At 42.6% G+C, this 27,425-nt stretch overlaps 1 protein-coding gene across 1 annotated transcript; it reads right to left on the minus strand.

The window, feature by feature from the left end:
* gna12a (guanine nucleotide binding protein (G protein) alpha 12a) lies at positions 1-27,024 on the minus strand. The gene is made up of 6 exons (XM_026171542.2): positions 25,398-27,024; positions 20,084-20,302; positions 4,711-4,761; positions 4,428-4,628; positions 3,904-4,110; positions 1-986 (listed from the first exon to the last, which is right to left on the minus strand). The coding sequence occupies exons 1-6, from the start codon at positions 25,713-25,715 to the stop codon at positions 825-827; spliced, it is 1,158 nt and encodes a 385-aa protein (XP_026027327.1). The 5' UTR covers positions 25,716-27,024; the 3' UTR covers positions 1-824.
* Between the last annotated feature and the right edge of the window lie 401 nt (positions 27,025-27,425).

Consider the following 27,425-nt stretch of genomic DNA (forward strand, 5'->3'; position numbering starts at 1 on the left):
TCTACTTCTGAGGAGAAGAACAATGTGTCTATTGTGCCGAGAAGGAGTGGGATTAGAAGAATAAGACTTGTTATCTGCAGCTGTTGATCTCTCGAACAATGGCAGGAACAAGAGAATTAACACAAGACGAGGAAAGAAAAGACGGGGCAGGAGAGGACGAGCGGTGTAGCGCAGCTCAGTCTCACTCCTCTGCTGAAGTTCATTGACAGGAACACTTGTGCAACCTTTTCACATAACACAGCATATGACCAGTATGGACCCCAAACCCCCTTCCCTCTGTCAGGTGTACTTTAAGACAGTATTTTTCAGCTCCAAACCTCATGTTTTTCCTCCTCGTTTTCTTTCTTTGCGCTTATTTCCCCTCCCGCGGCGTCTTCACACAGCTCGAGCTACATTTCAACAGGCAGCAGTCTGACTGGGTTTAGTGACATGTTGTCATGAGTCTTATATACAGAAGAGAAAAACAACGTTCAGTGCTCATGTCATGTAGTTGGTGCTTTCCTCTACATTTTTTACACATCTTGGAACCTGTGCAAGGAGAAGCCCACTGTCTTTTTTCTTTTCTTTTTCTTTTTTTTTTACAGCATTCACACATTTATACAGGTTAAACATAGAGATTCCACAGGGGCCAAAACGTCCAGAGTTGCTTCAGGGCTCCACAGGTTCAGAGGTCACTAAGATCCACTCTGCGTGGGTCAAGTGATGGTTCCACAGGTCAGTGTTGCTTCAGATCAAAGGAGACCTTCTCAGAAGTCCTCCAGGCCTGGATTCACGGCTGGTTTCACAGTTAACAGTCAGAGAGGCCATCGTCTATGACGTGAAGGTCACTGCAGCATTATATCTTTGAGGTTTTCCTGCAGGATGGTGTCCTTCACGGCGTGGAAGACAAAGCGGATGTTTTCTGTGTCTACTGCAGTGGTGAAGTGATGGAAAAGCGGTTTCCCTCGGTTTCTCCTCTTACGACTAAACAACTGCACCAGGAACGCCTGGAAGAAGCAGAGGAGGAAGAGTCTTTATGTGCGTGTGTTCACATGTACTATACTGACGTAAATACAAGATCAGACCGACTTTTATGACATAGCAGGAGGATTGGACTTTTTGGCGGTAAGATATTTTTGTTGTGGAACTATTGTCACATACGTAGTGTTAGAGGGATGGATGTTCATGTTACACATGGCCTAAGCTTCAGATAATGAGGTCAATGTACAGTGGAGAAAAAACACTATTTGATCCCCTGCTTAATTTATACATTTATTCACTTACAAAGATGTGAAGAGTCTCTAATTTTTATGGTAGTTTAATTTTAATAGAGAGATATTGCCCCAACAACAAAAAACACACACCCATTACATAAAAGTTATAAATTGATTTGCATGTCTCCCACAGATTGACTATGTTCCACTGTGGGACACAGATTACAATCAATAAATCAATCAGTCAGTTACAGATACTCCTGATATCAGCTTGTCCACTAGACACCGGTCCAGAGAATCAATTTCTCCCATTCCAACCTCTCCACCACCATGAGCCAACTGCTGAAGGACATCAGGGACAAAATTGCAGACATGCACAACTGTTGTAGTGATTGTAAAAGATCAGTCACCCTCGCGATCGGGAGCTCCATGCAAGATCTGGCCTCACAGGGTGAGGTTGAGCATGAGAAAGGTGGTGGATTGGGATAAATTGCTGTGGTCAAACTGAGCTCTTTGGCATCAACTTGACCCGCTGTGTTTGGAGGAGGAGAAATGTTGAGTATGACCCAAAGAACACCACCCTCACAGTCAAGCACGGAGGTGGAAACATTATGCTTTTGTTTTCTGGGGCCACGTACTGCAACAGCCGGAACACTGAAGATGAGTCACGGATGGGCCATCCAGCATGACAATACCCCAAAACATACTGCCAGTGCAACAAAGGAGTGGCTAAAGAAGAAGCACAATCAGATCACGAGTGGCCTCGCCAGCCTCCAGACGCCAAACAGACGAAAATCTGTGGCTGGAGCTAAAGCTTCGAGTTGCCAAGTGGCAGCCAAGAAACCTAATTTATAGACACTTCTGGGAGTTTCTGTAAAGTTGAGTGAGAATCCCTTCAAACCTGTTGACCAGCTACAAGAAACATCTTACCATCTTGCAAAAAAGGGTTTCTCCATCAAGTACTAAGTGATGTTTTGCTGGCAGCTCAAATGCTTATTCCACTCAATGACATGCAAATCAATTTCAAACTTTTATGTAATGTGTTTTTTTCTGGATTTCTGGTTGATGCACTGTCTCTGTCTATTAATATGAAACTTTCATAAAGACGAGACACTGTTCATTTCTCTGTGAGTGAGCAAACTTATAAATTCAGCAGAAGATCAAGTGATTATTTCTCCCACTGTATGTGCAAGCACTGCTCTAAACACTGTTTAAATATTTCTACTCTTGATGCTGTAACAACAGCAGATATCCTTAATATGGTCAACTAAGGCTCTGGCTGCAAGCACGGAAGCCCCACCCACCTGCCGTTTAAACCTTCTGTTTGCACAGGAGAACCAATCTGAAGAAAGGAGCTAAGAAAGCTTGCTTCAAACAGTGGATGAACTGAGGGGCCTGATCAGAACAGTGCAAGATAAATAAATCATGCAAAATTAATCCAGTAGAGTCCAAGAATAAAAATCTAGAGCTACAGGGAGCATAATAAGTCTTTTCCAGAAGGTTTCTCAGTAACCAGATAGCATGGAGTTGGAAGCCCTGAAAACAGCTCTCAGTGCTAAGCAAATGTGTTTCAGTGACTCCTTTTCATCCTTCATGAAAGGAAAGGAGCTAATGCTGCTGCTCAGTTTGAAGCGATGCTCTATCTGACGGTTAAAAACAAAACAGTGATCAACACGGCTTACAGGCTGTGAGAAAAATACTGGTGTATTTCCTCTTTTATAACTAGTTAAAATGCTCACATGTTTTAAACCCTTAAAAATATGCTGAAAACTACTAATCTTGTGCTTCTGCGCTAAAATCTGCTCGTCACAAAGCCGGCGTCTACAGGAGAAAGGAGCGAGGAGAAAGAGCGAGTCAGCTAAAAATTGTAAAGGTCAGCGGTTCAATACCTGACTGCATTAATGTGCATTTTGAACCCCGAGTATGGATATTAGGTTTAAAGGCATACATGGGATGGATGAGATTTGTAGTAAGAAACCAGTACCAGTACTTAAAAACATTTAGAAAGCTGCACTGTAACACACAGGTTGCAGAGAAACCCAGGTAGTATTAGTAATGCGCTCGTTTTGAGTGTTGCTCTATAATCCAGCTTTTAGGATTATCATTAATTATCTTGACTTCAGTCACGGATGCTAAAAGCCTTATTAAAGAAGCAACCTGGATTATCTCTGCAGAAACGAGAGAAAATATGAGTTGGCAGAAAAACAAGCCTTTAATTAGCAGTATTAATGTTAACTGTATTTCTTTTTTAAAATAAAGCCTTGGTAATAAACTGATGTCTTTATAAATGCTCCTTTACATCTTTCATTGTTGCCCATAACAACCTACGTGTGTGATGACAGAAATTTCGGTCCTTATTAGCTTACATGGTAAACAGATAGAGCCTTTCTACTCTACTGAGCACTCAAAGCTCTTTATACAACTTGCCTCAGTTACCCATTCTCTCCCATTTATGCAAACCCTTCCTTATGTAAGTTCTTTTTATCTAACATTTACACAACTGGGATTACTATCTTGTCCGAGGATATTTGGCATGCAGACTTCCGATTAGCAGATGACCTGCTACAGCGACCCATGTATGGGCAGCTTCTTCTGGAATGCATGAAAGTTACCACTGTTGCAAAGCTGCGTTGAGAAAGATAATGGAGCACTTTAGGAAGACGCTCAAAATCTGCAACTGCATTCAGAGTTTTGTGAAACCTCGGGTTACCTGTACGTCCTCTAGCCTGCGAGGGTCTCCTCTGAACTCAGGAAAGTTCTTGCGAATGTCGGCCGTGCGAATCTTTTCCACCAGCAAGTCCGTCTTGTTGAGGAAGAGGATGATGGACACGTTCAGGAAGAGCTTGTTGTTGACGATGGTCTCGAAGATGTTCATACTCTCGACCAGACGGTTTGTCCTGCGGTCCTCCATCAAGACCTGGAATCACATTGGCTCAACATTATTCTTTGTCTAGTTTTATTTTTTTCAGGTCTTATCTGCATGCCAATTAAGGGTTCAGTCGTCATCATATGACCGCTGACTTGAACTCGAGCCACGACTGTGGGAACAATGAAGTTTCCTCAGCGCACCACAAAGAGAGCTTTGTGTTTACCGCAAATGTTGTGTGTCTCTCTGATGTTTCTTGTGCATTTCGCAATCCCAATAGTCAAGAGACTCGTCTGCCAAACGCTCCGACTGCATCAGCATTTCATAATTAGGCTGATAACGTGTTTTTTTTTTGTGTGTGCACGTACCTGGTCGTACTCCGACGACGAGGCCATGAAGAGTATCGAGGTTATCCCGTCGAAGCACTGAAACCACTTCTGCCTCTGGGACCGCTGCCCTCCAACATCCACCATCTTAAAGGGAATCTTTTTGATGACAAAGTCGTGCTCGACAATCCCTTTAGTCGCCTTCCTTGCAAACAAAATGTCTTGCTTGCTGGGAATGTAGCTCTGAAAAAGGATATGAGAACATTGTCTTGCAAAGTAAAAAGTACAGAGTGTGCTTCAGATTAAACCAGTCACTATGACTCACCAGTTGTCCAATACGATCCAAGTTATCCAAGAAGTATTTGACCGACTCACTCTGCAGACGAGAAGGAAAGAATCCATTACAGCCGCGACACAGACCTGAGTCATCTTATACGCATTAAGCAAACTTAAAAGACTCAAAATAATCAAATTATGGCTCTTGATCACATTATCGGAACGATTTCATTTCTTGTATTTCTTCCTTCTTTAATTCTCATTTCCATGGAAGCTGTCGTATTGTGGTTATTAATTTAACAAGACATCAATCGTTGCAACAAAGGACAGAAACCATGTGAACGACCACAATCATATTAGTCCCATCACATCTGTGCAGCTCGCAGCTTGATCACATCTAATTATCGTGTCACACAGAACCTGCCACGAGTCCACAGCTCTTCAAAGCTCAAGATGACATTCAAGCTGCACTGGTCCACATTTTCCAATCAACAAAGGATCAAACAGTGACTTTTGATATGAAAAATCGCGGTTACAAACCCGCAGAGAATATAAACCCGAGGTGCGGCTCACCACAGGTTTTGGCTTCTTTCGGCTCATTGTGCTGGTGTGACAGCCCCGTGTTGTGATCTAAAGATCAGCCGTTAGAGAGAAAAACTGTTTTCTATAGAGGCCCACAATCACACCCCCACAGTTTTAACGCTGTTCTGACATCGCGTTTATCGAGTTTGTGGCAGAAACGACTCGGATTTGCCCTGATGATCATTTTAGAGTAAACATTAGCATGCCAGATACATTTAACTAGACATATGTGAACGTGGGAAACAATAAGGTTGTAGTTATATTCCCATCATGACTTATCTGTGCATGCTTCACATCGTGACCCCTATGCAAATATGCGTTTTAAATATCTCTTTGTTTTCGACTTCGTCTCTGTAAAGCACTCTGAACGACCTTGTTTCTGAACACAGCTGTTTGATTTGACTGCACCAATTTTCCAGCTGGAGCAGAGAGCTATTTTCACATTTAATAAACTTACAGTGAATAATCTGCCTAACGGCAAACAGCAGCCAGACAAAGTTAAACACAGAGATATTTCACTTTGCGTTTCAGGACACAATAAAAATAATCTGCTCCCTACCAGCTCTTAAAATTCAACAACATCCTGATAGATAGTTACACTTTGTTACTATATATTCATTAAAAAAGTGTGTGTGAAAAGCCAAGTACATCCTTACTCCTTATAATGGTAATTAGCAACCAGGTGCACTTGATTAACTGATCATCAGCAAGTGTAAACACAGCAATTAGGTGTTTGTTAGCACAACGCCAAGGAGGAAAGCCTTTACCGATGATCTTAAAGAAGTTAATTGTTTCAATGTGGGAAGGACTATAAAGCCATTTTAAAGTAACTTTAATCCCATCACTCTGCAGGGAGAAAGATTATTGACAAATGGAAAACAGTCAAGACAGATGCCAATCTTTGCAGGGGTGGAAGGTCCAAAAAACTGAAAAGCCACATCTCAGGCTCTGGAGGCCTCAGTTAGCATGTTAAATGTTAAATTTCATGACAGTACAATCAGAAAAACACTGAACAGGCATGGCTTGTTTGGAATGGCTGCAAGGAGAAAGACACTCTGAAAAGATCATGGCAGCGCAGCTTTGCAAAACTGCATCTGAAGAACTCAGAGATCTGGAACGCTGTTCTTTAGACAGATGACAACAAGGCAGATGATGTTTAGAAATAATGCACAATGCCACTAAAGACAGTATATCAACGCAAACGCCTCACGACAGCTGTCAGCACGGTGATGGAGGGGTGATGATTTGGGCTTGTTTTGCAGCCACATAACCTGGGCACTCACCTAGTCCCTGAGTGTATCATGACCTCCTCTGTGTACCAAAGTATTCTAGAGTCTAATGTGGGGCCATCTGTCTGACAAGATAAAGCTTTGTCTAAATTGGTTCATGCAATATGTCAATGAGCCCAAGCACAGCAGCAAATCAGAGGAGCTGAAAAAGAAAAGAATGAAGGTGCTGCAACGGACAAGTCAAAGTCCAGCCCTGTCTGAGGCTGTATTTACATCATTTTAAGACTTGTGCTGGCTATGGTACACAGATGGTGTCCTTTCTTTTTACCATGACTGTATACAGACCAGAAATACTCACACAAATGAGAGATTATAACAGACAACACACTGCACAAAAGGTAGGCTGTGGCGTCACAAGGCGACCCTGTGATGAATAAATCTGGTCGCACGTGGGCACGTATCAAAACACAACCTGACTTCCACACACAGCCGATTTACACGGAGAAGGGAAATGAAACCGAGGATAAGAAAATGTGATGAACGTGACTTAATTCACAGGAATAAGGAAACACAATAAGATGACTCATGCGTCACGCTGTACAGTTTCACCATGTTCCAGTCTATAGAAAGAACATGATTCGAATCATTTCATATCCTCTGCAAACATCCACCGAATCAGTCATCAGGGAAGTACCTAAAAATGACCACAGTGTCTGCGCTGAACACACAAAACTTAATTTGGTGGAATATCCCAGTGTGCTATCAACTCTTTCACTTTAGATCACACAAGATTATCCAAGATCTTCGCCGACTCTTTCTGAATGCATATAGCACAGCTGAAGTTTTTGGATGTAGCTTTCCTGATACTTCAGACAGCGGTTGGTTCCTTTCATGTTTGCTAGCTTTGAAACTCAATTAGACAACTGTTGAAACTTGAGATGTGTAGTCCATTACTATGAGCACCATGTGTGCTTTTTTGTCACTGCTCCACCATCCACTGTTGTATAGTAATGTGGTTTAAGCGCACACCGATCTTCACTGCAATGGATCGCACAGCTCACTCAGGTTTTAAGAGGCTGCTAATTGATTTTCATGCTGCTTGGAAATGAATGGAGACCAGCGGGTGCCTGCAGCAGAGGAAAAAGGTTTATTTGGTTTCTCTACAGCACGGGAGCTTGATCTTCAGAGTGTCGTGCTATTCTCATGTGCTGTAAATGGGCTGAAAGCAAGCAGGAATAATAGGTATATGCATTTCAAACTGGAATCAGGCTGATTCCCAACAAAAGTTTAAAAATGAACCTTTCTCTTCCTCCCTCAGGAAACAGCTGTGCGTGTGAAAACAGGAGAGGAGAGGGGGAGGGAGGGATTAGCGAGTCAGACAGAACTCAAAGTTTCAAAGTCAGTTTAGCACTTGCATCACACGCACACACTACAATATAACATTATTCCTCTGTAATGCCGTGCTGACAGCAGCTTTTTCCAGATGTTTCGGTTTCTTTCAAACTGATCAACGAGCAACAGTTACAAAAAAACTCCAAAAAACAACTCTTACTCTTCATGTTGGCCCTGACATGCCCCATAACAACCAGGAAACGTGACCTCTGAGTGGGTGAGATGTGAACCGGTGACCCCGCTGCTGACCTACGGTGTCATTGGCAATAGGAAACACAAAGCCGGGGGGCTCTGATTGGTTCAGCCGGACACGAACGGCAGGGGAGGCTGGTTGGAGGGAAAAGCAGGGAGAGGGGAATTCCCAGAGATGAAGGGATACGCAGACACACCAGACAGACACAGACACGCACGTGAGTGTGCGCCCGCAGACGCAATGACACACACGCACACGCGCTCAAGCACAGATCGTTTCCACGGCCGCTTCAACTGCCATCAGCACAAATGAAACAGTCCGATCATTCATGCGGTCGAAGCTTCAGACTGAATTTATTTTATTAGATCAAGGATGGATTTTAGTGCCTGGTAATGCAGAGCTGTAAATGAATAAAATATAGCTCTGGGCGTGCATGTGGGCGTGAGCACGTATGTGTGCGAGCGTGCATGTATGTGAGCCCGCGTGTGAGTGTGCATTTGTGTGTGTGTTGAGTAAGGCAGGAGGAATGTCTCCATTCATGGTGTGAATGGGCAGATTAGAGGCTTTATTCCAGCAAAGACCTGAATAAGCTCCTGTTCTGTGTGTGTGTGTGTGTGTGTGTGTGTGTGTGTGTGTGTGTGTGTGTGTGTGTGTGTGTGTGTGTGTGTGTGTGTGTGTGCACAGGTATATGTGTCACTGAGTGTGGGACTAAGTGCAGTGCTACTGTGGGTCAGTCCTTTCAATTCAAATAATAATAAATACTATTTTTTATTAACTAATGAATAATTTTAAAATTTAAAATGTCCACTGACCTTTCCAGAGTGTCATTTTATGACACCACATAGATACATTTTTATTTATTTATTAACAAAGAATGAATCAACACTATTACACTTCATGCCCAAAAGCTTTGAATGACACACCATGAATCCAGTTCTTGAGGCAGGCAGACTGGCACAGTCATCGATGTGCTTGGTGAGTCAGGCAGAGAAGTTGTTGTGTGTCTCATGCAGCGATGATACGGGATTTTTAAGACCGATATTTAGTCCTGTAAAAATCAGATATCTTGATACGTTGGCCAATATTTTTTCCTTTTAGAGACACAAAACAAAAAGACATCGCCTTCATTTATATGTCCATTTGTTCACACTCTCCCGACTCTGCTTAGTCTCTATATTACTATTTTGTCTATTATTGCAGGGTCTTCACCGTACTTAAGGCGACTCGTGTTATGATTTGATGCTAAATAAACACAACTGAATTGAATAGATCAGCTGGTTGTTTGTTGCAAACTGCCCTCTAGTGGACAATCTATGCAACATCACCACTGGTATCACGATTGTAGGGTGTTTCTCCCCTGTCCTCGTTACTTTTTAATTGTCATTTTTCCAAAATTTAAATGTCAATACAGATTAATCAACAAGTAGCTAATACTGGCTAGTCGGGCTTTAATCTCCAGAGCGTTGAAACGAATCAATAAATTAATAAAACTGAGTGCCAAAAACTGCAGTTCCTTAAGTGGCCACTTGAGGCTGGCTCCAAAAATGAGCTGTTCCCCAGAGACCAACGACACATCTGAAACAAGCAATTTTACAGGGAAGAATTTTCATGTACGTGACCTGTTAAACTGAATTACACCTTAAAGTTTTGTTATCTGTGTTATGTATGCCTGCACAATCTGAGGATGTTTGCTGCTGTTAGCTAAAACTGTGCCTGCTGTCGACAGCAGCTTCAAAACTGGAGTTGACCATCTTTTCTTTTCAGTCTATGCTTATTTCAGACAAAGAACTGTTCACAAATTGTTATCTATTAAATTTACAGTATTGGACACAGCAAACTGCTACATTTAAAAAGTGTAAATTTTGCTTGTCAACCTGTGCATGATAAACACGCAGGCTGGGTGTGACAGAAGTCAAATGCAGCATCATCAATTTTAAAAGGGCGAGAAGTAGGAATTCCTACTTTTCTAATACTGAGGGGGAAGCAGTTTCAGTTTGGATTTAAATTAAATCCAGAAAACTTTACAAAACCTCATCAATGTGGCAAATCAATGAATCTAAACCAAGTGTTTCAGCTGTAATGCTCAATGTGATCTATATTTCTGAGCTGAGTTCAAGAAATCTCTAGAAAAAAAAGCGTTATTTCAGTTCACTTTTCTCCAGATTTGTCTGGAATAGAAACTGTTGCCGATACTCTTCAACACAGCTGTGCTCAGCTTCAGCTCAGGTTTCCTGTTCAGGGAGGGATTATGTTTGAAATCTATCAGTCTAAAACATGCACTCACTAGCTGGTGCAGATCCACCACTATCTTATTTGCAATCCCTGCTCTGGGGATATTTTATGTTTCTTCCTATCAAGGCAGGGATATGCATTATAGATAAAATGGGGTACCACAAACACACTATACACAATGTTAAACCTCAGCAAGGCCCAAGTCATCGATGAAATGTGTGCGTGTGCAGCGTCGCACGCATTTGTGCGTTTATAGCCTCTTTACACCTTTGTGAGACTTCAAAGTCCTCTGAACGGTGCAAAGTCTAAACCTACGCTGACGACAGCAGCTACCACTTACTGTCACTCCTCGATCTACAGCCTTGTTTTCCTCGAGCAGGGGAGGTTCGATGTTTATGTCCTGTATCAAACTGCGTGTTATCTGGGTGTGGTGGGAAAACAGAAAAGCCTACAAGTAAACAAACTCCTTGCCTGTGCTTGCTTTGGGTTTGTTTTTCCCCTCACTATCTCCCCTTTTCCTTCGCTCCATTTTCACTGTGGGAGACTCCCCATCTCAACGCTCATCTCTTTCCACTCCCTTTCTCTCTTCCTCTCATCGGACTCTCCTCCCTCTCCCCCGTCTGCTCGCGGCCCAGCTCGGGCCCAGTTGTGCCTGGGAAAAGCTGATTGCGGTGTCCCCGGAAAACCTCTCCAAGAGCGGCAAGAAAGTGGAGGCGGAGAGTATCTAACTCAGCACATTTACTCCACAGCAGACATTTTGGTTTCTTGCTGTCGAGAATAAGGCTGCTGTTGCTCCATGTTTTGTCCGAAAAGTGAACAGAAAAAGAAAACCAGCACTTTTTTAGGTAGCGTTTAACTTCCTTTATCCTCGATTGGGCCCCAAGCACATGCACATAAATCATTTAAAAAAGAGATGACAAATATAAAGTTAAGTTTGACATCCCTGACTTAAACTATTTTACATCATGGGCCACTTTGATGTTAGGTTAGGGCCAGTGAAAATCCCCTTTCTTCCAGTGTCTAACCACACATTTAATCCCTGAGAAAACGTGTGCAGTTTGGCAGGTTTATTCAGGCCCCTGCGCCTTATATTTCACACTCTTGGTCTAAGTAATTTCAAAAACAACTGGGCACTGTAGTACACGTTAGATGTGTTGGGAACTTACTGCTTGAATTTGGTGCATTGGTAATAACTGCATGCAGCAGGACAGTGAATCAGGGATTGCCCAATATTAAATAGAAATACAGTGTTCATGGGCTCACTGGTTAAAATGTTTTAGCTCTACTAGCAGCATGAATGAGATCTGCAGTGTTGCTCAATTCCAATAGTCCAAACTAGATGATTTCAGACAGTGAATTTCTGGAGAGATGAAAGGAATCAAAAAATAGAGTTTAAGTTGTAGATCGGCACGGTAGCTCTGATATGCAGTTCATATTCATTCGTGCTTTAATACCAGTAGCAATTGACAGCAAATAGTGTCGTATTATGGGTCACTGCTGAATCATCCACTGACATTGAACATCTAGAAAGCCACAAATGCCTATTATTTTTATTTATTATTACTTTTTTTACCACAGCACTTCACTTTGCAAGGCTGGATGTACTTCATCACGCCACACACGCCACAGACTGCCATGTATAATACATGTAATGCACGATTTTTACACTCCATTTATACTTTGCAGTAAGAAAATGCTGTGATTTTAGTCGCGAGTTTGCAGAAGCTTGTTATCAGAAGCGTCGGCTCTTTGAAGAAGCTCTGGAATGAGCTGACGGCTATTTTTGGTATCAGCTTGTAGCTCCTCACTAAACTCACAGCATTTCCTGTTTACCTGTGACCTCTGGAGTATGATGAGGGCCCTGTGAAGTGAAGCAATCTGATTTCATCAGGAAAGAAAAACACATTTTTTTCCCCCCTTTAAATTTACAACTTTAACCCCTTAACGCCTCGAGTATCATATTTCATACATTCAGTTTTTGTGAATTTTTGACACTTCTGCATCATCAGTGTGATTTCTTTTCCACCCAAAAAACTAAATTAATGAATTTTTAAGTCATACATTGTAAAAAAAAAAAGCCAGATGTAGCAAATATGATACAAATCAAAACGCATATATGCAAATTAAAGGGTTTTTCACTACAAGCGTCGTTCACCCAGTCTCACACACATTCAGCCTCTGTTTCTATACCAAAACATTCACGCACACAGTCATCCTCCGATTGGGTGAAACTCTGGGTATTGAGCCACTAGACAACCCGCTGTACCTCCCGAGCCACAATAATGATGTCAGTGGGACAGAATTTAAACATGGAGGCTAAACTACTGTTTTACATCATAACCTACACAAGCGTTCCCTTTACACCTGCGGTACACATCTGCTAGAATTGCTTCAAACTCAGTCTGGACCCATGCAGAAGAAAAGGAGTGTTGTGCAGCGCGTTCGCTACACAGCCAGCAGGTGTTTAATGCATTGCTGTTTTTGGTTTCTTTACGGAATTTGCTGACAATCAGAAAAACACTGACTTTCACCAGCTTTACTCCACTTTAAAGCAAATCAAGAGCTGAACCGAAGCACTCAGTCCACTTAGCCCACACAGACTGTACATCATTCACAACACTGGAACAGCAGCGATTTAAATAGCTGTCTTGAGGTGACGAGCAGATTGCGCGTGTTTCAGAGTCAGTGTAGATTGATACTTTTGAACAAGTCTGCTGATAGAGTGGCACCAGGCCACGAGCATCAAAAACGCCTCTAAATGCGAGTCCTATGCGTGCTGGCCTTTAGAGAGAACAATGCCTGCAGGCCTGTGTGCGGCTGTAACACACTAACTTTATCACGCAGCAACTCCAGATAAGACAAAGCGGTCTGACCCAGAGCTGTACATCTCAAGCACGCGCACACAGTTTGTTGAGTGTGAGACAGCGGAGACAGAGACGTAAGCACCTTCTATGTGACTCCAGCTTGTTTTGTCACCGATAAAAGCGTAACAAGGTTAAAGGTCGTCCTCACAGCCCCGAGCAGACAGTAAAGCTGCTGCGTCACTTTCAATAAAGTCCAAATAAAACTAGCTGTTACAGCCAATGCACGGAGCACAGACAGCGAGCCCAGCTGGTGATGCCGATGCCGTGAGACATTCCCTCTGTTGACAATATGGTTAGCGATCATTCATGACATTCTGCTCAACCATTGAGTGTCATTGACAAGCTGTCCGGCCCTTCACAGCATATCTGTAGACGTTTATTGGACAAATGGTTTCTCTAGCCGGTCTGTTTCTCACAAAATGTTCTTTAAAATATAGCAAGTGGCTGTTGAAAGGAGTCTATTTGTTTTTGTTCCTGCGAGACGGGAGAATAAAAGATGACCTTGGAAAAAAAAGCAAAGGCTGCTCGGGCTAAAGACAGCAGAAAAAATATCTGCCAGACGTGACTCATCTTAGGAAGTTTCATATGAGTTTTGAGCGTTTCACTTATTTTTAAAAGCTTATCTGGTTCACTGTTTTGTAAAATGACATAACGAAATGTTATGATGCCTTCTGATGATGATTTTGTGGATGTAAAACCTTAGGAAGAGAGACAAAGATGATGATAAAAATGTCCTCCATCACTTTCACTGTAATAACTTGCATATCTTCTGTGCACTCGTGGTGAGTGGTCGTTGCCTATAAAGAAAACATTTCTTGTGCAACCCACTGGTGTTGATCTGTGTGTGTTTAATGTTCTGCACGTTGTTAAAAGGGAGAAGAACTGCTCTGCTGTCTGTGAGGAGTTTCACGTTTGTGTTTGCTGGATGTAATTCAGGAGAAGAGACTCCACAGAGTGCACTTCAGTGGCTCCATTTACAGTCAAGAGGAAAATAATTACATCTTTGCAACGTCTCCAAAACAAAAAAAAATGAAAGCGAGCGAGCGAGAGAGATAAGGAAGTTATGCGAAAAGACAATAAATACTTTGGCTTCACTCGGTGCAGTACTAAACAGTTAACTGCAGCTTCTTTTTCAGCTGGCAGGTATAAACATTTCTAATGTGATCCGGTTGCTCTCTCGGATGTTTTGAGCACATCAGCGACTATTAGATCAGAGAAAACAGGCTGAGGTAAATCAGTTACCATGCAAATATCTCCTGCTCTCCACATCAATATGACTACAGAAGTGGAATGCAAGGCTACAGTGCAAAGTTTTTTTCTTCTTCTTTGCAATATTACTCAGTCAGACCGCTAAGAGCAGAGGAAACGGAAACAGGACAAGAGCATGATTAGTAATGAGTAGCAGTTCTTTTGTGTTTGCTGTAAATGTTGTTTGCCATCATATTGAAACTTAAAAATGCAATTCTAAATTTAAATGCGGACACGCATGAAATCATCAGGTCAGCCAGTGACTATACCCAAATCAGAGAGTGAACTGAGAGGTGCTTTTTTTGCTGAATGGGAGATTTAACATTTAGTAAGGATTTTATTTAGAAATGTAGTTGTTTACGGATCCTGGGATTTGGTCAGGAAATCAAACACGAGGAGCTACCTGTGGTTGCAACCCCTCCCAAGAAGGGGCAGATATACCAGATATATCAGGCTAACTACTCAGTGCAGCAGAAAGGCTCAGGAATGCTTCAAAGAACATGAAAAAGAGCCCCGGGAGTTGACCTTGACAACCAGCTTGACAATTTCGGAGATTCGATTCAGTTCAATTCAATTTTATTTATATAGTGCGACATCACAACAGCAATCGCATCAAGGTGCTTCATATTGAAAGGTAAAGACAATCAAATGAGCCCGTGAGCAAGCACATGGCGACAGTGGGGAGAAAAAACTCTTTCTTAACAGGAAGAAACCACAAGAAGGACGAGGCGCAGGGAGGCGCGGCCATGTGCCACGAATGGTTGGGGGTGAGGGGGACAATGGAGAGCCAGAAATGAATAATAACTAATGGTTAAATGCAGAGTGCAGATAAAAAGGTGAGTGATAAAAACTATGTGTTTTCTCAGAAAGGAAAGTTTTAGGCCTGATCTTAGTAGTAGAGAGGCTGTCCAAACTGTGAGCTGGTGACAGCTGAAGGCTATGCCTCCCATTCTACTTTTAAATATCCACGAACTACAAATCACACATGAGACGATAATGATCCCCGTCCCAATTATCCCAATGCAAGTGAGCATCTACACAATGCAACAGGAAAAATGTGATCCAGGAAGGCCCCGGCAGCCAAAGGATCCACTGCTCACATCCCGCTGCTCAGGACCACAGAGGACGTGTCCAAGCTCCAGCAGGTCAGCTGCGTCAACAGTGTACGGAAATCAACACTATTAGACCCGTGGCTTTGCGGTGGCTGATCGCTGTTTATAGTTTATGGAAAAGTTAAAGCCTGTTAATTAAATGCATTCTCACCCAAGAGAGCTGAAGATGATGAACTGGGCTAAAAAGCAAAAAGGGAAACTAATATATCTGAGCTGGACAATGTACTGCATTATTACGGCTTTATCGTTTTTGTGTTTTATTGCATTGTTATGCAGTATATACACACACTACAAGTTTACAACAAGCTTTAGTAAAACAACAGCCCCTCTTTCTCTCTCGCGCTCTCTCTTAGCATCTCCCTTACTCTTACAAAATCATTATAAACAATGTGACAATTTCAGCCTCAGAAGCCAGCGGCACCTTCAAGAAGAAAGGCACACCATTACAACAACCTTTTAAACATGTCTCCCACCGATTCTGGGGGTTACCGCGGCTTTAACCCGAATAATCATCTTCCCGAGGTGTCTACCAGGAAATTCGTGCTCGAGTTTTGCAGTTAAAAGCAATGATTTGTTTTGCTCTCGATATAGCAAAATAACATGTACATCCTTCAGTTTGAGAACTGAGATCTGGACACAATGCATTCGAATGCCGTCTTGGACTCTGGAGGATTATTTAGAAGCCAAGTTATCATAATTTCATTGTTCAGCTCACCAACCCCTTTTTGTCACACCGCCAAGTACAATGCAAGAATAAACGTTCCCCGTATTGCGTTACATTTAAAACATGCGTCGGACACATTACTGTTACATTCTTCCAATATGAGAGCGGGTTACATCAGTTCACATACAACCAGTTACATCAAAGTAGCTCTTAAATTAGCGGTAGCTGTTTGTGTCAGAGCTGTTCCAGTTATTATTTTGAAATATCCTTTTCTTAATCTGACCCTCATGCATCAAGCTGCGATATTGAGGTTTCATGGAAGCCAGATGAAAGCCAAGAGAACACTAATGAAATCAAACCATTAGTGTTGCAATTCCTGGTAATATTTTGTTAAGCTCAGGAACTGAAGAGACCAAACTCCAGAGCTGTAGATATTCAAAGAAATGTTCACTTTGGATGTTAGATATCAAAGATACGTCCTCAAAAGTCATTTAAGCTGCTTCTTTAACAGAAAGGTCAGACGTTATTTTACTTGACATTTTCTTTGGCCAAAGCTTAAAGCCAGTTTATCTGGTTTAAACAACAAAACCCCCAGACTACACTGTGTCAGAGATTTCAGTATATTCATATATTTCTTTACATAATACCACATAAATCATGTTAAGTATTATAAGGTGGGAAGTGTACAGAAGAAACTAGAAAATAACACTAATGAAGAACTGGACATTGTAGAGTGCCGTGGGAAAGTATCAGCCCACTTCCAGATTTCTTATTTTTTTTCATATTAGTAACACTTCAATGTTTCAGATCATCAAACACATGTTCATTTTAGCCAAAGATAACCCGAGGAAATACAAAATGCTGTTTTTAAAACATGATTTCACTTACTAAGGGAAAAATCTATCCCAACCTATGTGAAAAAGTGATTGCCCCCTAAACTTAATAACTGGTTGCGCCACGCTTGGCAGCAAGAATTGCAAACAAGTGTTTATAATAACTGGAAATGACTTTCAAATCACTGTGGAGGAATTTTAATTTTGTTTGCATAATTGTTTCAATTCAGCAACATTCGAGGGTTTTCGAGCATGAACGGCCTGTTTAAGGTCACGCCTCAACATCTCAGTTTGATATAAATCCAGACTTTGACGAGGCCACTCCAAAACCATGTTGTTTTTTCTGAGCCATTCAGAGGTGGACTTGCTGGAGACGTTTTAGATCATTGTCCTGCTGCATAACCCAAGGTCTCTTGAACTGATGTTCGGATATTCTTCTTCGGGATTTTCTGGTAAAAAGCAGAATTCATGTTTCCATCACTTACAGCAAGTCGTCCTGAAGCAGCAAAGCAGCCCCAGACCGTCACACTACCACCACCATGTTTGACTGTAGCTATGATGATGTTTTTATGACCTGCTGTGTTAGTTTTACAGCACATGTAACAGGACACAAAAGGTTCAGCTTTTGTCTCGTCAGTCCACAGAGTGTTTTCCCAATGGAATCGTGAACTCTGACCTTAACTGACTCATATGAAGCACGCAGTTCTTTAGACATCGTTATTGGCTCTTGTGTGACCTGATGGATGAGTCATCTATGCACTCTCACTTCAGTAGGCTAGTGACTCCTGGGAAGGTTCACCACTGCTCCAAATTTTCTCGCTGTAGTCACTGGAGTCCCAAAGCCTCAGACTTTGTAACCCTTTGTGATGGACAGATGTCAGTGACTTTACTTCACTTTGTCCGGCAGATTCTATTTAAGTGATTTTTAAAAATTCAACGGGTCTGGCAGTTATCAGACCTGGATGTCAATAATGAAACTCAACTTTCAAAAACTGTTTTTCACACAGGGCCAAGTAGGTTTGGGTCGCTACTTTCCTTTCATAATATGAAATCATCATTTAAAAATCCTGCCAGTGCTACCTGTAACAGGGCAGCCCTTAGCGGCTGGAAACAGTGAGATGGACCAAGGCAAGTGTAGTGGAACAAAAAGTACTTATTTGCTATACAGCTCTCCTTACAACAATTCACTCGTCGAGCTTCTTCACAGCACAATCAACCCTCTAATGACAACCGGCAGCCTTAAATATGTTCAGCTGTCACAGACTAAACCATTCTTCCACTCTCAGGTAAATTCTTAAATCCCAACCTTCCACCACAGTATACAATATATCAATTAGAATAAATAAATACATATCACGTTTTCATATTAATAAATATTTCACACTTTAATTTTACACCAAACCCAATATTCTAAAAAAACCCAAAAACCCAAGCACGAAAAGATTCACCACACTCGCTTTACCAATGGTCGTTCCCGGAAAGGTGGGTAATCATATCTTACAGACACTTTTTTGCACCACTTTTATCCCTAGATTTCCCACACACACATTTGCATTAGTTTTCCTTACTGGTAAACCTTAATCTCAATCTCAATCACCATTCTTCTCTCCTGACAGACAACCACCACATTCCTTGATGAGGAGCAGCAGTGCTGGATCTGAAACAAGGCTACCAAATGATTTTAAAATTCCCAATAAATAGTCAATAAATAATTAAACTTATTGTGTGCAAATGTTTTACTGTGCAAATCCATGCTTAAAGTGCAATGCTAAAAAAAAGGGCTTGATAAGGTGATTTTAATAAAGTTGAAGGTGTGCTCTAAAGTGCTATACAGATAATATAATATAAATAAATGTAGTAAGGAGTCCTCTTCCTTATACTACCCCTTATCCAGTAGACACACCTATGGTATCAATTTCAAAATCCTATGTTGTCTTGTTTTCAAGCTATCACACGCACAAGATTTTCAGAAAGCTTACTCTAACCTTGAGGTCAGAAGAAAAGATTTTTAGTAGATGCACCTATAACATCAATTTGAAGCTCCTACGTCGCCTTGTTGAAGAGTTATCGCTCCTAACTTAGGTGCCGACGCTGCCCGCCTGCATTTTGTATTTGCTCGGGTCATCTTTGTCTAATATTAAAATTTGCTTGATGATCTGAAACATATAAGTGTGACAACAATTAACGAATCTGGAAGGGGACAAATACTTTTTACAGCACTGTAACTATCACTGACAGAAACACGAGCATCTTCAGTGCACACTCATAGGCCTCTGATATGTGTAAAGGTTGGAAGCTTCTGCCTTAGACTGCTGAACGAGTAAAACATTTTGAACCTTTGCTCTTCTTTTTCTATTGACTGGGTTTACAAAAGACAACAAACACTTTTTGAGTGAAATGCCCTTTTAAACAGTTACAAAGAGTTTGCGTCTATATACATTGTTTTTCTTTAAGTCTACAAAATCCCAAAGAGGGGTATCTGCACCACACGGGAGATTTCTGCAGCAGCAAAAAGGATCAGGGAAATATTTTGCAATGGTTCAGCTAATCTAAAAAACATCCACATATGTGTGTAAAGCAGGGGAAAAGAGTACAAGTAGGATAACAGTTTGTTTCACTGGTGATTTGCTTTGGTTTAACTATAACAAACACAATAGCAGCTACATCGGTGCATGCCCTGGCATCATATGTTGCAACTGAAAGCACATGAAAAAGCACTCGAGCAGAAAAGTCATACTAAATTGCTCAGATGATAATAAAGCTGAATATTCCAAACAACGCTTTGATTTAAGTGCTCATTTTCTGCAGCACTGGCACACGAGCACCTTGCCCTCCCTTCTTGCTTTGCACCCTCTCACCACCTCAGAGTACTGCAGCTTGTTGCCATGAAAAGCACAGACTGACTTTACTGCATCTTGCAGAGTTTCTATAGCAATAATCACTTTCATATAATTACAAGGGTTAAACATCATCCAGTTAAAATTACCACTTTTGGATGTCTCAGGTGGTTAGTGATGAAAGTTCGTAGGGGCGTGGGAGGATATTAAAAGGACTGAGTATAATGTCTACTCACCAGCTGGAACTCGGAGCGTCTCGTGTAGGCCTCCTGTATGCCGGCGTCCGCCCAGAGCGCGCTCAGCGCCATTACGTACAGCTGGAACTCACTGGGCTCGACCCCCGAAGCGCCTACGCGGCCCTCCCACGACATCACCAGCATGCCCTGCTTCTCATTTTCACAGCTCTGCCAGCTGATACCCAGCTTGTCGCGGGCATCCACCAGCACACGCATGCCCTGCAGACACACACAAGAAGAGCAGCCGCCTGTCTTAATGTCGCAGATATTTTTCTTACCACACAGATGGGAGGAAAAAAATGAGTCTAGCATTCCTCGTAAACATGGAGTAACTTTAACGCTGAAACTCATGCATTTAAGTCACACTCTGAACGCATACACGTGTGGCTGCTGGTGGTTTTTTGAGGAGAACCATGTGGGATCTGTGTGGGAGGTCTCTTCCTGAGACTGAATATTCCTCCTTCAGTTCTACTTTTTTCTATTTCCGCCATCTAGTCTCTTGAACAGCTACTCCAGATGTCAGATTGAGGTGGGCTGTAACTTTCTGGAAGTGATGATGCAGCATTTACGCCCGCTTCACACAGCAACTATAAATATATACTTCTTTTTTCTCTCTCTCTCTCTCTCTCTCCAGCCAATTCTTGTGAACAACTGCGAGCATCACCAAAAATGTAAGTTAGCTATAAAAACCTTTGATTTTTGAATCGGTGAGCTCGCGCCGATCCATTACACCCTCACCGGCTCTTACTAACTCACTGCAAATGTGAGGCGTATTTCACAGCATCTCCAAGTCCAGAGCGGCTGAATTATTAAAGAGTTGTTGCTCATCTGTTCTATGGATCGTTACAATGACTCTGCTGTGAATAATTTAAGAGTGTCTCAGGGGTCAAAGTACGTGTGCTCTGTGTGTGTCTGTCAATGACTCATGACCCATCTGAATCTTTTGCAATAGTCAAATTTATTTGTATTGCTTAATCTCACACTGAAGAGGCTTTTACACACCCACAACATCAACGATGTCTTTACAAATAACATGTGAAAACCAGGAAGTCAAAGAGAGAGAGCCCCCACCACCCACGCTTTTGAACATGGCTATAACAAAAAAAAAGGCAAATGCAAAGAGTGAAAAGAAGGTTTGACTAATGTATCTACAATGTATGTCTATTTCATGTGCGCGTGTGTGTGCAGTCTGACTTGGCTGCCCTCTGTGACTCAGTGTTGTGGAGTGATTTCAAGTCTGAGCCTGTTCAGACTTTTTGTGCAAAAATGCTGTTTTTGTTTTTAGGAATGAGTGAGATGGATGTGAACCTAAACAAGTGAGGAAATCCCACAGTGGTGCTTAAAACAAAGACACACACAAACACACATGCTGCATTAATGTGACGAACATGCAGACCCACTACCAGCGTGGACGCAGCGAACTTCCCAAAGCAGAATGACCGTGTGAGCTTTGAGTGAGTCACATCGACTCATGACACGAGCCTTATCAATTTACTAATCTGCCTCATTTGTATCATAATCCTCCATATTCCTGTCTGCGTCTCTTCCTGAGTGCCCGCATGTTTACTCCACTGTCTGCTTCCATGCCGATCAGCCTGTCACTGTCTGCCTGTAGCAAGTCAGTTATGTGCGGCTCAGTTTCAAAGCCTCCGAAGAATTCAGATGACTGACGTTGCCTTTGCTTTGGCCGATCTAAGAGGTCAGTACCAGAGGACTGCACACATTCTCTAACGAGAACTAGCTTGTGCGTTATCCGGACGTTCAGATGACGTCAGCTTGTGTGCATTTCTGGTCTGCCGCTCATGGGTTACTGTGAATCTCAGCTAGAAAAAGGGGAACAAAGGTAGGGCTAAACACTGGAAGTCAGGTTTGCTTACTGTTATGAGTCTGAACATGTTGGTAATTACACAGAAATGACAGACAGATGGCTGGCACTGCTGCCTCACAGCGAGGAGGCCCCAGGTTCAAATCCACCAGCTGGGACCTCTGTGGAGTTATCTCCCTGTGCTTGTGTTGGTTCTCCCTGGGTTAGGTTAATTTGCAATTCTAAATTGGCCGTAGGTGTAATTACGAGTGTGAATGGTTCCAACCACTACCTTCCCCCCACTGACCAGAAACTGGATAAGTGGAAGGAAAGGTGGATGGATGGACAGGTGTTGCATGGATGTTGTAACTCTTGTTGTAAACTGATTCAGAGTAATTCTAGTTTATCACTGATTATCTGGTTATAAACATTTGAACATATGCATGCACAAAGGCCATAAACAACATTCGCTTTACTTCCCAGGAAGTGCAGGTTGCATACTTCCCACAACTATGACCCAGTTTTTGACCGGACAACTTCCTTATGTGACTGACATAGGATACTTCCACACATGCACTGGCACCCCTGAACTTTTCCAAGCTATACCTTAAAGAGGTGAAAATGTAAAATCCTCCCAGCTCGGCAGCACAAAGTCTGGGCGATCAAGTTAAATAATTCCCAGGTTAAATTTATGCAGGAAGCAGTCTAGCGAATTCACAGCGAAGGAGTGGTCGTACTTTGCTGCGGGCCCTGCACGCGCTGCTCAGGCAGCCTGAAGCAAACAGATAGTCAGACTGAATGTGAAGCAGACTCCGAGTGTACAATATCCTTACTTCATTCGCCTGACATCCACGTGTAAAAACAGCTACATAGAGTAGACGGAGGAAATATCAATAAGACAAGAAAAGGAAAAAAACAGCTCAGAAGATTTTTTTACATAGGATATATGGGGATTTAGTATTTGAATCTTCTGCTTCCTGTTAACTCCAACCAAACTTCACCTCCTCCCCAGCCGTAGAGGGCAACGCCACAGGACGCACAAATTTAAATGAGTAACAGACTTTGATTGAAAAGCTCATTTTATGTGTTACTGGCCCTCAGTATCTGACCACACGGGGCGAAAAAACATTAAAATCTGATGTCTGAGCTGATGGGCTTCTCACAGTCATGGCGTGGTCAGCAGCGTTAGTAGCAGTTGCCTCCGGCAGATGGCTGGAGCTGGCAGGGTTCAGTTTCATTTATAAATGTTGTATTGAAAAGCGGCTCTCTTTCCTGCGTTAATGCAGTCCACCCCGCGAACTGCACTGACCTCCTCCTCCTCTAAAGCGACGCCTGCCTTCTGAGCCCACGGAGCCCCAGTGAACGATGGGACTGCAAGTGACATCAACACCAGCCACAAAACACAACACATGAGCGGGCAGCCGGTGCCAAAATATCTGCTGTGAACCAAACGAGCCAAAAAAGAAGAAAAAAAGAGAGAGAAAAAAAGCAGGCGAATACTTCAAAGAAATTCAAGAAAGGCAATGAGAGATAAAAGCTACCAGAGATAAGAGAAGGGAGCAGCCATCACATGCTCAGTTTAGAAAAATTAGCTCTTTTTTATTGCTGGTATTTATCTTCTATTGTGATAAAGAAATGCACCTCAAAAGTCCAAAATGACTCAGTGATCATTTACTTGCTAGTTAAGGCTAACTTAGATCAGAGGGGTTTTTTGTTTGTTTGGTTCACCTCTGACAATGGTTAAACCACAGATTTATCCACCGCTTGACAAGATAATCACTCAGACCGCATCTGAACTCCACCTCTCCGCTGTTTATTTCTGCAGGCCTAATTGTGCAGCACACCTGTGCATTCTCTTTCAGCTTTATCCACCCTTCTTTCCTTCCTTTGCCACTTTGCTCTCTCACTCTTCATCAATAGGTTCCCATAAGACAGGGGGTTCCCCGCTACACCTGGTAGGTGACACTGATCTTCCACCAACAACCGCATCTAGCACACGATTGGCTGTTATTCCTTTGTGATGTGGGAAATCCAAACAGCGGCGTCCAAACTCAAAGAAGGCACATCATGTAGGATGCACACACATCATGTAGGATTAACTTTTTTTAAGTTCGGTTAAGCTGGGATTGCTTCAAAATGTCCTCGTTTTCCAACACCAAATTATCCAGATATGATTTTAACGCTCATTAATTCAACCACTGATGATAAATTCGTTATTATTGCTGTTGTATCATCTACATAGATGCTCAAAGGCCTTTTTCCAGCAGCCATCAGTCCTTCAGTGGCACATTGTGTCGCCCAGTGAACGTTTATCACGTTACAGGGCTGATTGATCATCGGGAAAACCGTTTTCCAATTATGTTAGCACAGCTTGTGCTGATTAAAGAAGCCATAAACGTCGAGTATGCGGAGCATCACCCAATTTGCCTGCATGAACCTCCAATAAACTCCAGATTTTACAACCACGTGTGCTACTCTCTTCAGCAAACAGCACTGAATCTGCAACTGAGCAAGAGTGCATCACTTCTCAACCAGAAGCTTTTTTTTTCTTGCAGTGGTGAGGTCACTCCAGGATCGTGGCCTTCTGTGCAGATTTGCAAAGAAAAAGCCGCATCCAAAAAGACGGGGAAAAGAGCAGACACTGAACAGAGGGATAAAACAGAAACGATTAATCATTAATGAAAATAACTTCCACTTACAACCCTAATACTAACATTCGCTCTTTATATACTTTACATGACGAATGACTGCAGCGCTGGTGAGGGAATTACAGATGTTTTAAGCGGGGTAATAGCTGGTAGTTTTGGCCTGGCCTATCAGCTCCTACACATCGCGCATTGTGTGTGTTTTCCGGAGTTTGGCTGCTGGTAAAGTATGTGGTGTGTGGGAAGATTGTGTTCTTGATCTGGCCCGAGACAGGACGGTCACTGTATACTTGTGTTTGGGGGAGGGTACTGAATACTGTCTTGTCTGTGCAGAAGTGCAGGCTCTTATCATCCTCGTCTGGGCTGTGTGGCACTCAGGACGGATGTGCTCATCCCTCAGGAATAGTCTGGTATTGTTAGCTGGTGAAGGAGGCCCAGCCATGACAGCAAACAAAGGGACAGGACGCACACACACACATAGACTCACTTCAGGATAAAAATATGCACTTTGTCAACAGACCTCTGTGTGTGTTTAAATAAGTGTGTGAACCTTAGTCGCTAATGGCCCAGGCCTGCAGATATAAATTGTTCCCATCATCTTGATTTTCCTCAGAAAATGTTTTGGCTGTCTTAAAAAAATAAAAATCAATCAGATTTATTATAAAAGCTAAGACATAAGCAACTCATTAAAAAAATCTGAATAGTTAGAGCCACAGTGACCTAAAGTGTCAATTACTTGTGAAAACTTTCAAAATGCCCCCTCACTGTTGTCCTTCTCAGATATAAAACACGATTTGGATGTTTAACAAACACGGCAAACATTAGATATGTGGAGGATGAAGGCCCCCTCGAGCCACGTCTTTACCTTCAGTATATTCTCATAGATTGTGTCCCGGAAATCCAGAAGTGCCTTCTGATCAAACTCCTGCCCGTTAATGATGCGCATCTGTTTGAGGAATGTGGACTTTCCGCTCTCCCCGGCCCCGAGCAGGAGGATCTTCACCAGCCGCCGAATGGCTCTCCTCTCCCGGGCGATCATCGCGTCTATCTCCCGACTCCTGCGCCTCGCCTCCCGCTCTTGCGCCGCGTCTCTCTCCCGGCTCCTCTCCTTGCTGCCGACAGGGTCCCGGCTGGCCTCGGCCGGGAGCAGACAGCGGCTCAGGGTGCGGACCACTCCCGACATGGCGAGTCGTGGGAAAAGTTTACCGAAACTCCAGTGGGAAAATGTTCATTATAGGATTTTGATCCCCCACCCCCGGGATGGAAATGGTGCGACTACAAATTTCACGGATAAACACGATAAACACGCGTAAAAAAATAAAGTCTACATTTAGTTTGAGAAGCCGTTATCTAGTCTTCAACCGGCAGACAGCCCGTGTCCATCTTGGTTAGACCTCGCCATCCACAGAAATCACTCTGGACACAGAAACAAAGCCAGAAAGCAACAAAAGAAAGTTTAAACGCTCAAATGTTAGAGGCCCGAAAACAAAAACAGAAAGTTGACCTGGAGTCCGTGTGTTCATCCAAAGCACAACAACTGTAACAACGCTGAGGCTGTGGTATCTGACTCCGTGGGACAGCTATCCAAACTATCCAAACACAGCCAGCGGTTTGTGAACTTGGAAGCTCCTGCGGGCGGCGCTGGGACGGCCAGACTGCTGAGAGTTACTGATAATTCCCGACAGGGGGCGCTAGCAGACGGAAGGAAATACATATAGAAGGAAAACAGAAACATTTAGCGCTGCTGGTGATGCTTTCTCCTGCTGTGTGTGTGTGTGCGTCATCACTGGGAAATGTGGTCCTGCTCGGTTTGAGCACTTTTACAGCTCTGTTTGTGGATGGTTTATTGTCAGCGTCACACAGACTTTACATGTGGTCACAAAGGTTTACAGGCCAAGGTCAAAGATACCTGTGGCCCATTAGCACTGAGTAAAGTGGGGCACCCAAGGGGCTATTGGCTCGGCACTTTATACCCCTGTTGCACACCCTGTTTAATTTTTAAGTGTGCATGAAGCAGGAGGTACAAAAGTCCAATTTACCTTTGTGGCATAGCTGATGATGTTTGTGAGCGTGGGTCTGCAGGCATTAGTTTAGCAAAAAATATGAGACAGAGGCAGTTTGAGTACTAGATCAGGGGTGTCAAACATAAGGCATGGGGGCCAGAATCAGCCCACCAAAGGCTCCAATCTGGCATGCTGGGGGACTGTGTTTTCATAAATTTTGCAGCTTTTCTCCTGAAGTCCTCAGCAGTGGAAATTCATACGACACTGAAGTAAATAAGTAACAGGTAAAGAGTTAAATGACAGAAAGTTAATGTTTTTTCACTGCCAGACAGTCTGGGCAATCGGATACCAGAACCCTCTCTGTCTTTTTACATGTTTGTTTTTCAGAATTTAAGCTGAAGAGTCGTGCTGACAGATGTCTTTCATTTACTGCTGAAGCATTTCTGTATCATGTAGAAAAACTGCACTTCTTTTTCTTTAATTAAATATAGGATTAAATGTGTAGTTAAATTTCTTTACGCTGACAAACAGGTGAGTTTCACTGGTCCAGCCCACTTAAGATCAAAGTGGGTTGTAAGTGGCTCACGATGTAAAATAACATTGCAACACTGCAAGCTACCTTCACAAAAAGGACACCGAATGCTGCACTAAGTATTGAGTACTCATGTTAACATGTAATGAGGTATTAATGATTACTGAATACTCTTGAGTTGGAGTGTTGCCAAGGAATACTGTGGCTTGTGTGATCGCACACACCAAGATGATCTGTAGTTTTATACAGCTACACATGTTCTCTTTTCAAATGTTCGCTCCCAAATCCTGAAAGAAAGTCACACTGGCTAATCAAAATGTTTAAAATGATTGAAAACAATTAAGTTTAGTGCATTAGT

This window comes from Astatotilapia calliptera, chromosome 6 (genome assembly GCF_964374335.1).
Source record: "Astatotilapia calliptera chromosome 6, fAstCal68.1, whole genome shotgun sequence".
Taxonomy (NCBI): domain Eukaryota; kingdom Metazoa; phylum Chordata; class Actinopteri; order Cichliformes; family Cichlidae; genus Astatotilapia; species Astatotilapia calliptera.

Excerpts from the sequence above, each read along its gene's own strand:
- gna12a (XM_026171542.2), bottom strand. The coding sequence starts at position 25,715 with ATGTCGGGAGTGGTCCGCACCCTGAGCCGCTGTCTGCTCCCGGCCGAG. Across the intron at positions 4,629-4,710 it reads TGGATCGTATTGGACAACTG|AGCTACATTCCCAGCAAGCA; the intron begins GTGAGTCATAGT and ends ATCCTTTTTCAG. Across the intron at positions 987-3,903 it reads GCAGGCTAGAGGACGTACAG|GCGTTCCTGGTGCAGTTGTT; the intron begins GTAACCCGAGGT and ends TGCTTCTTCCAG.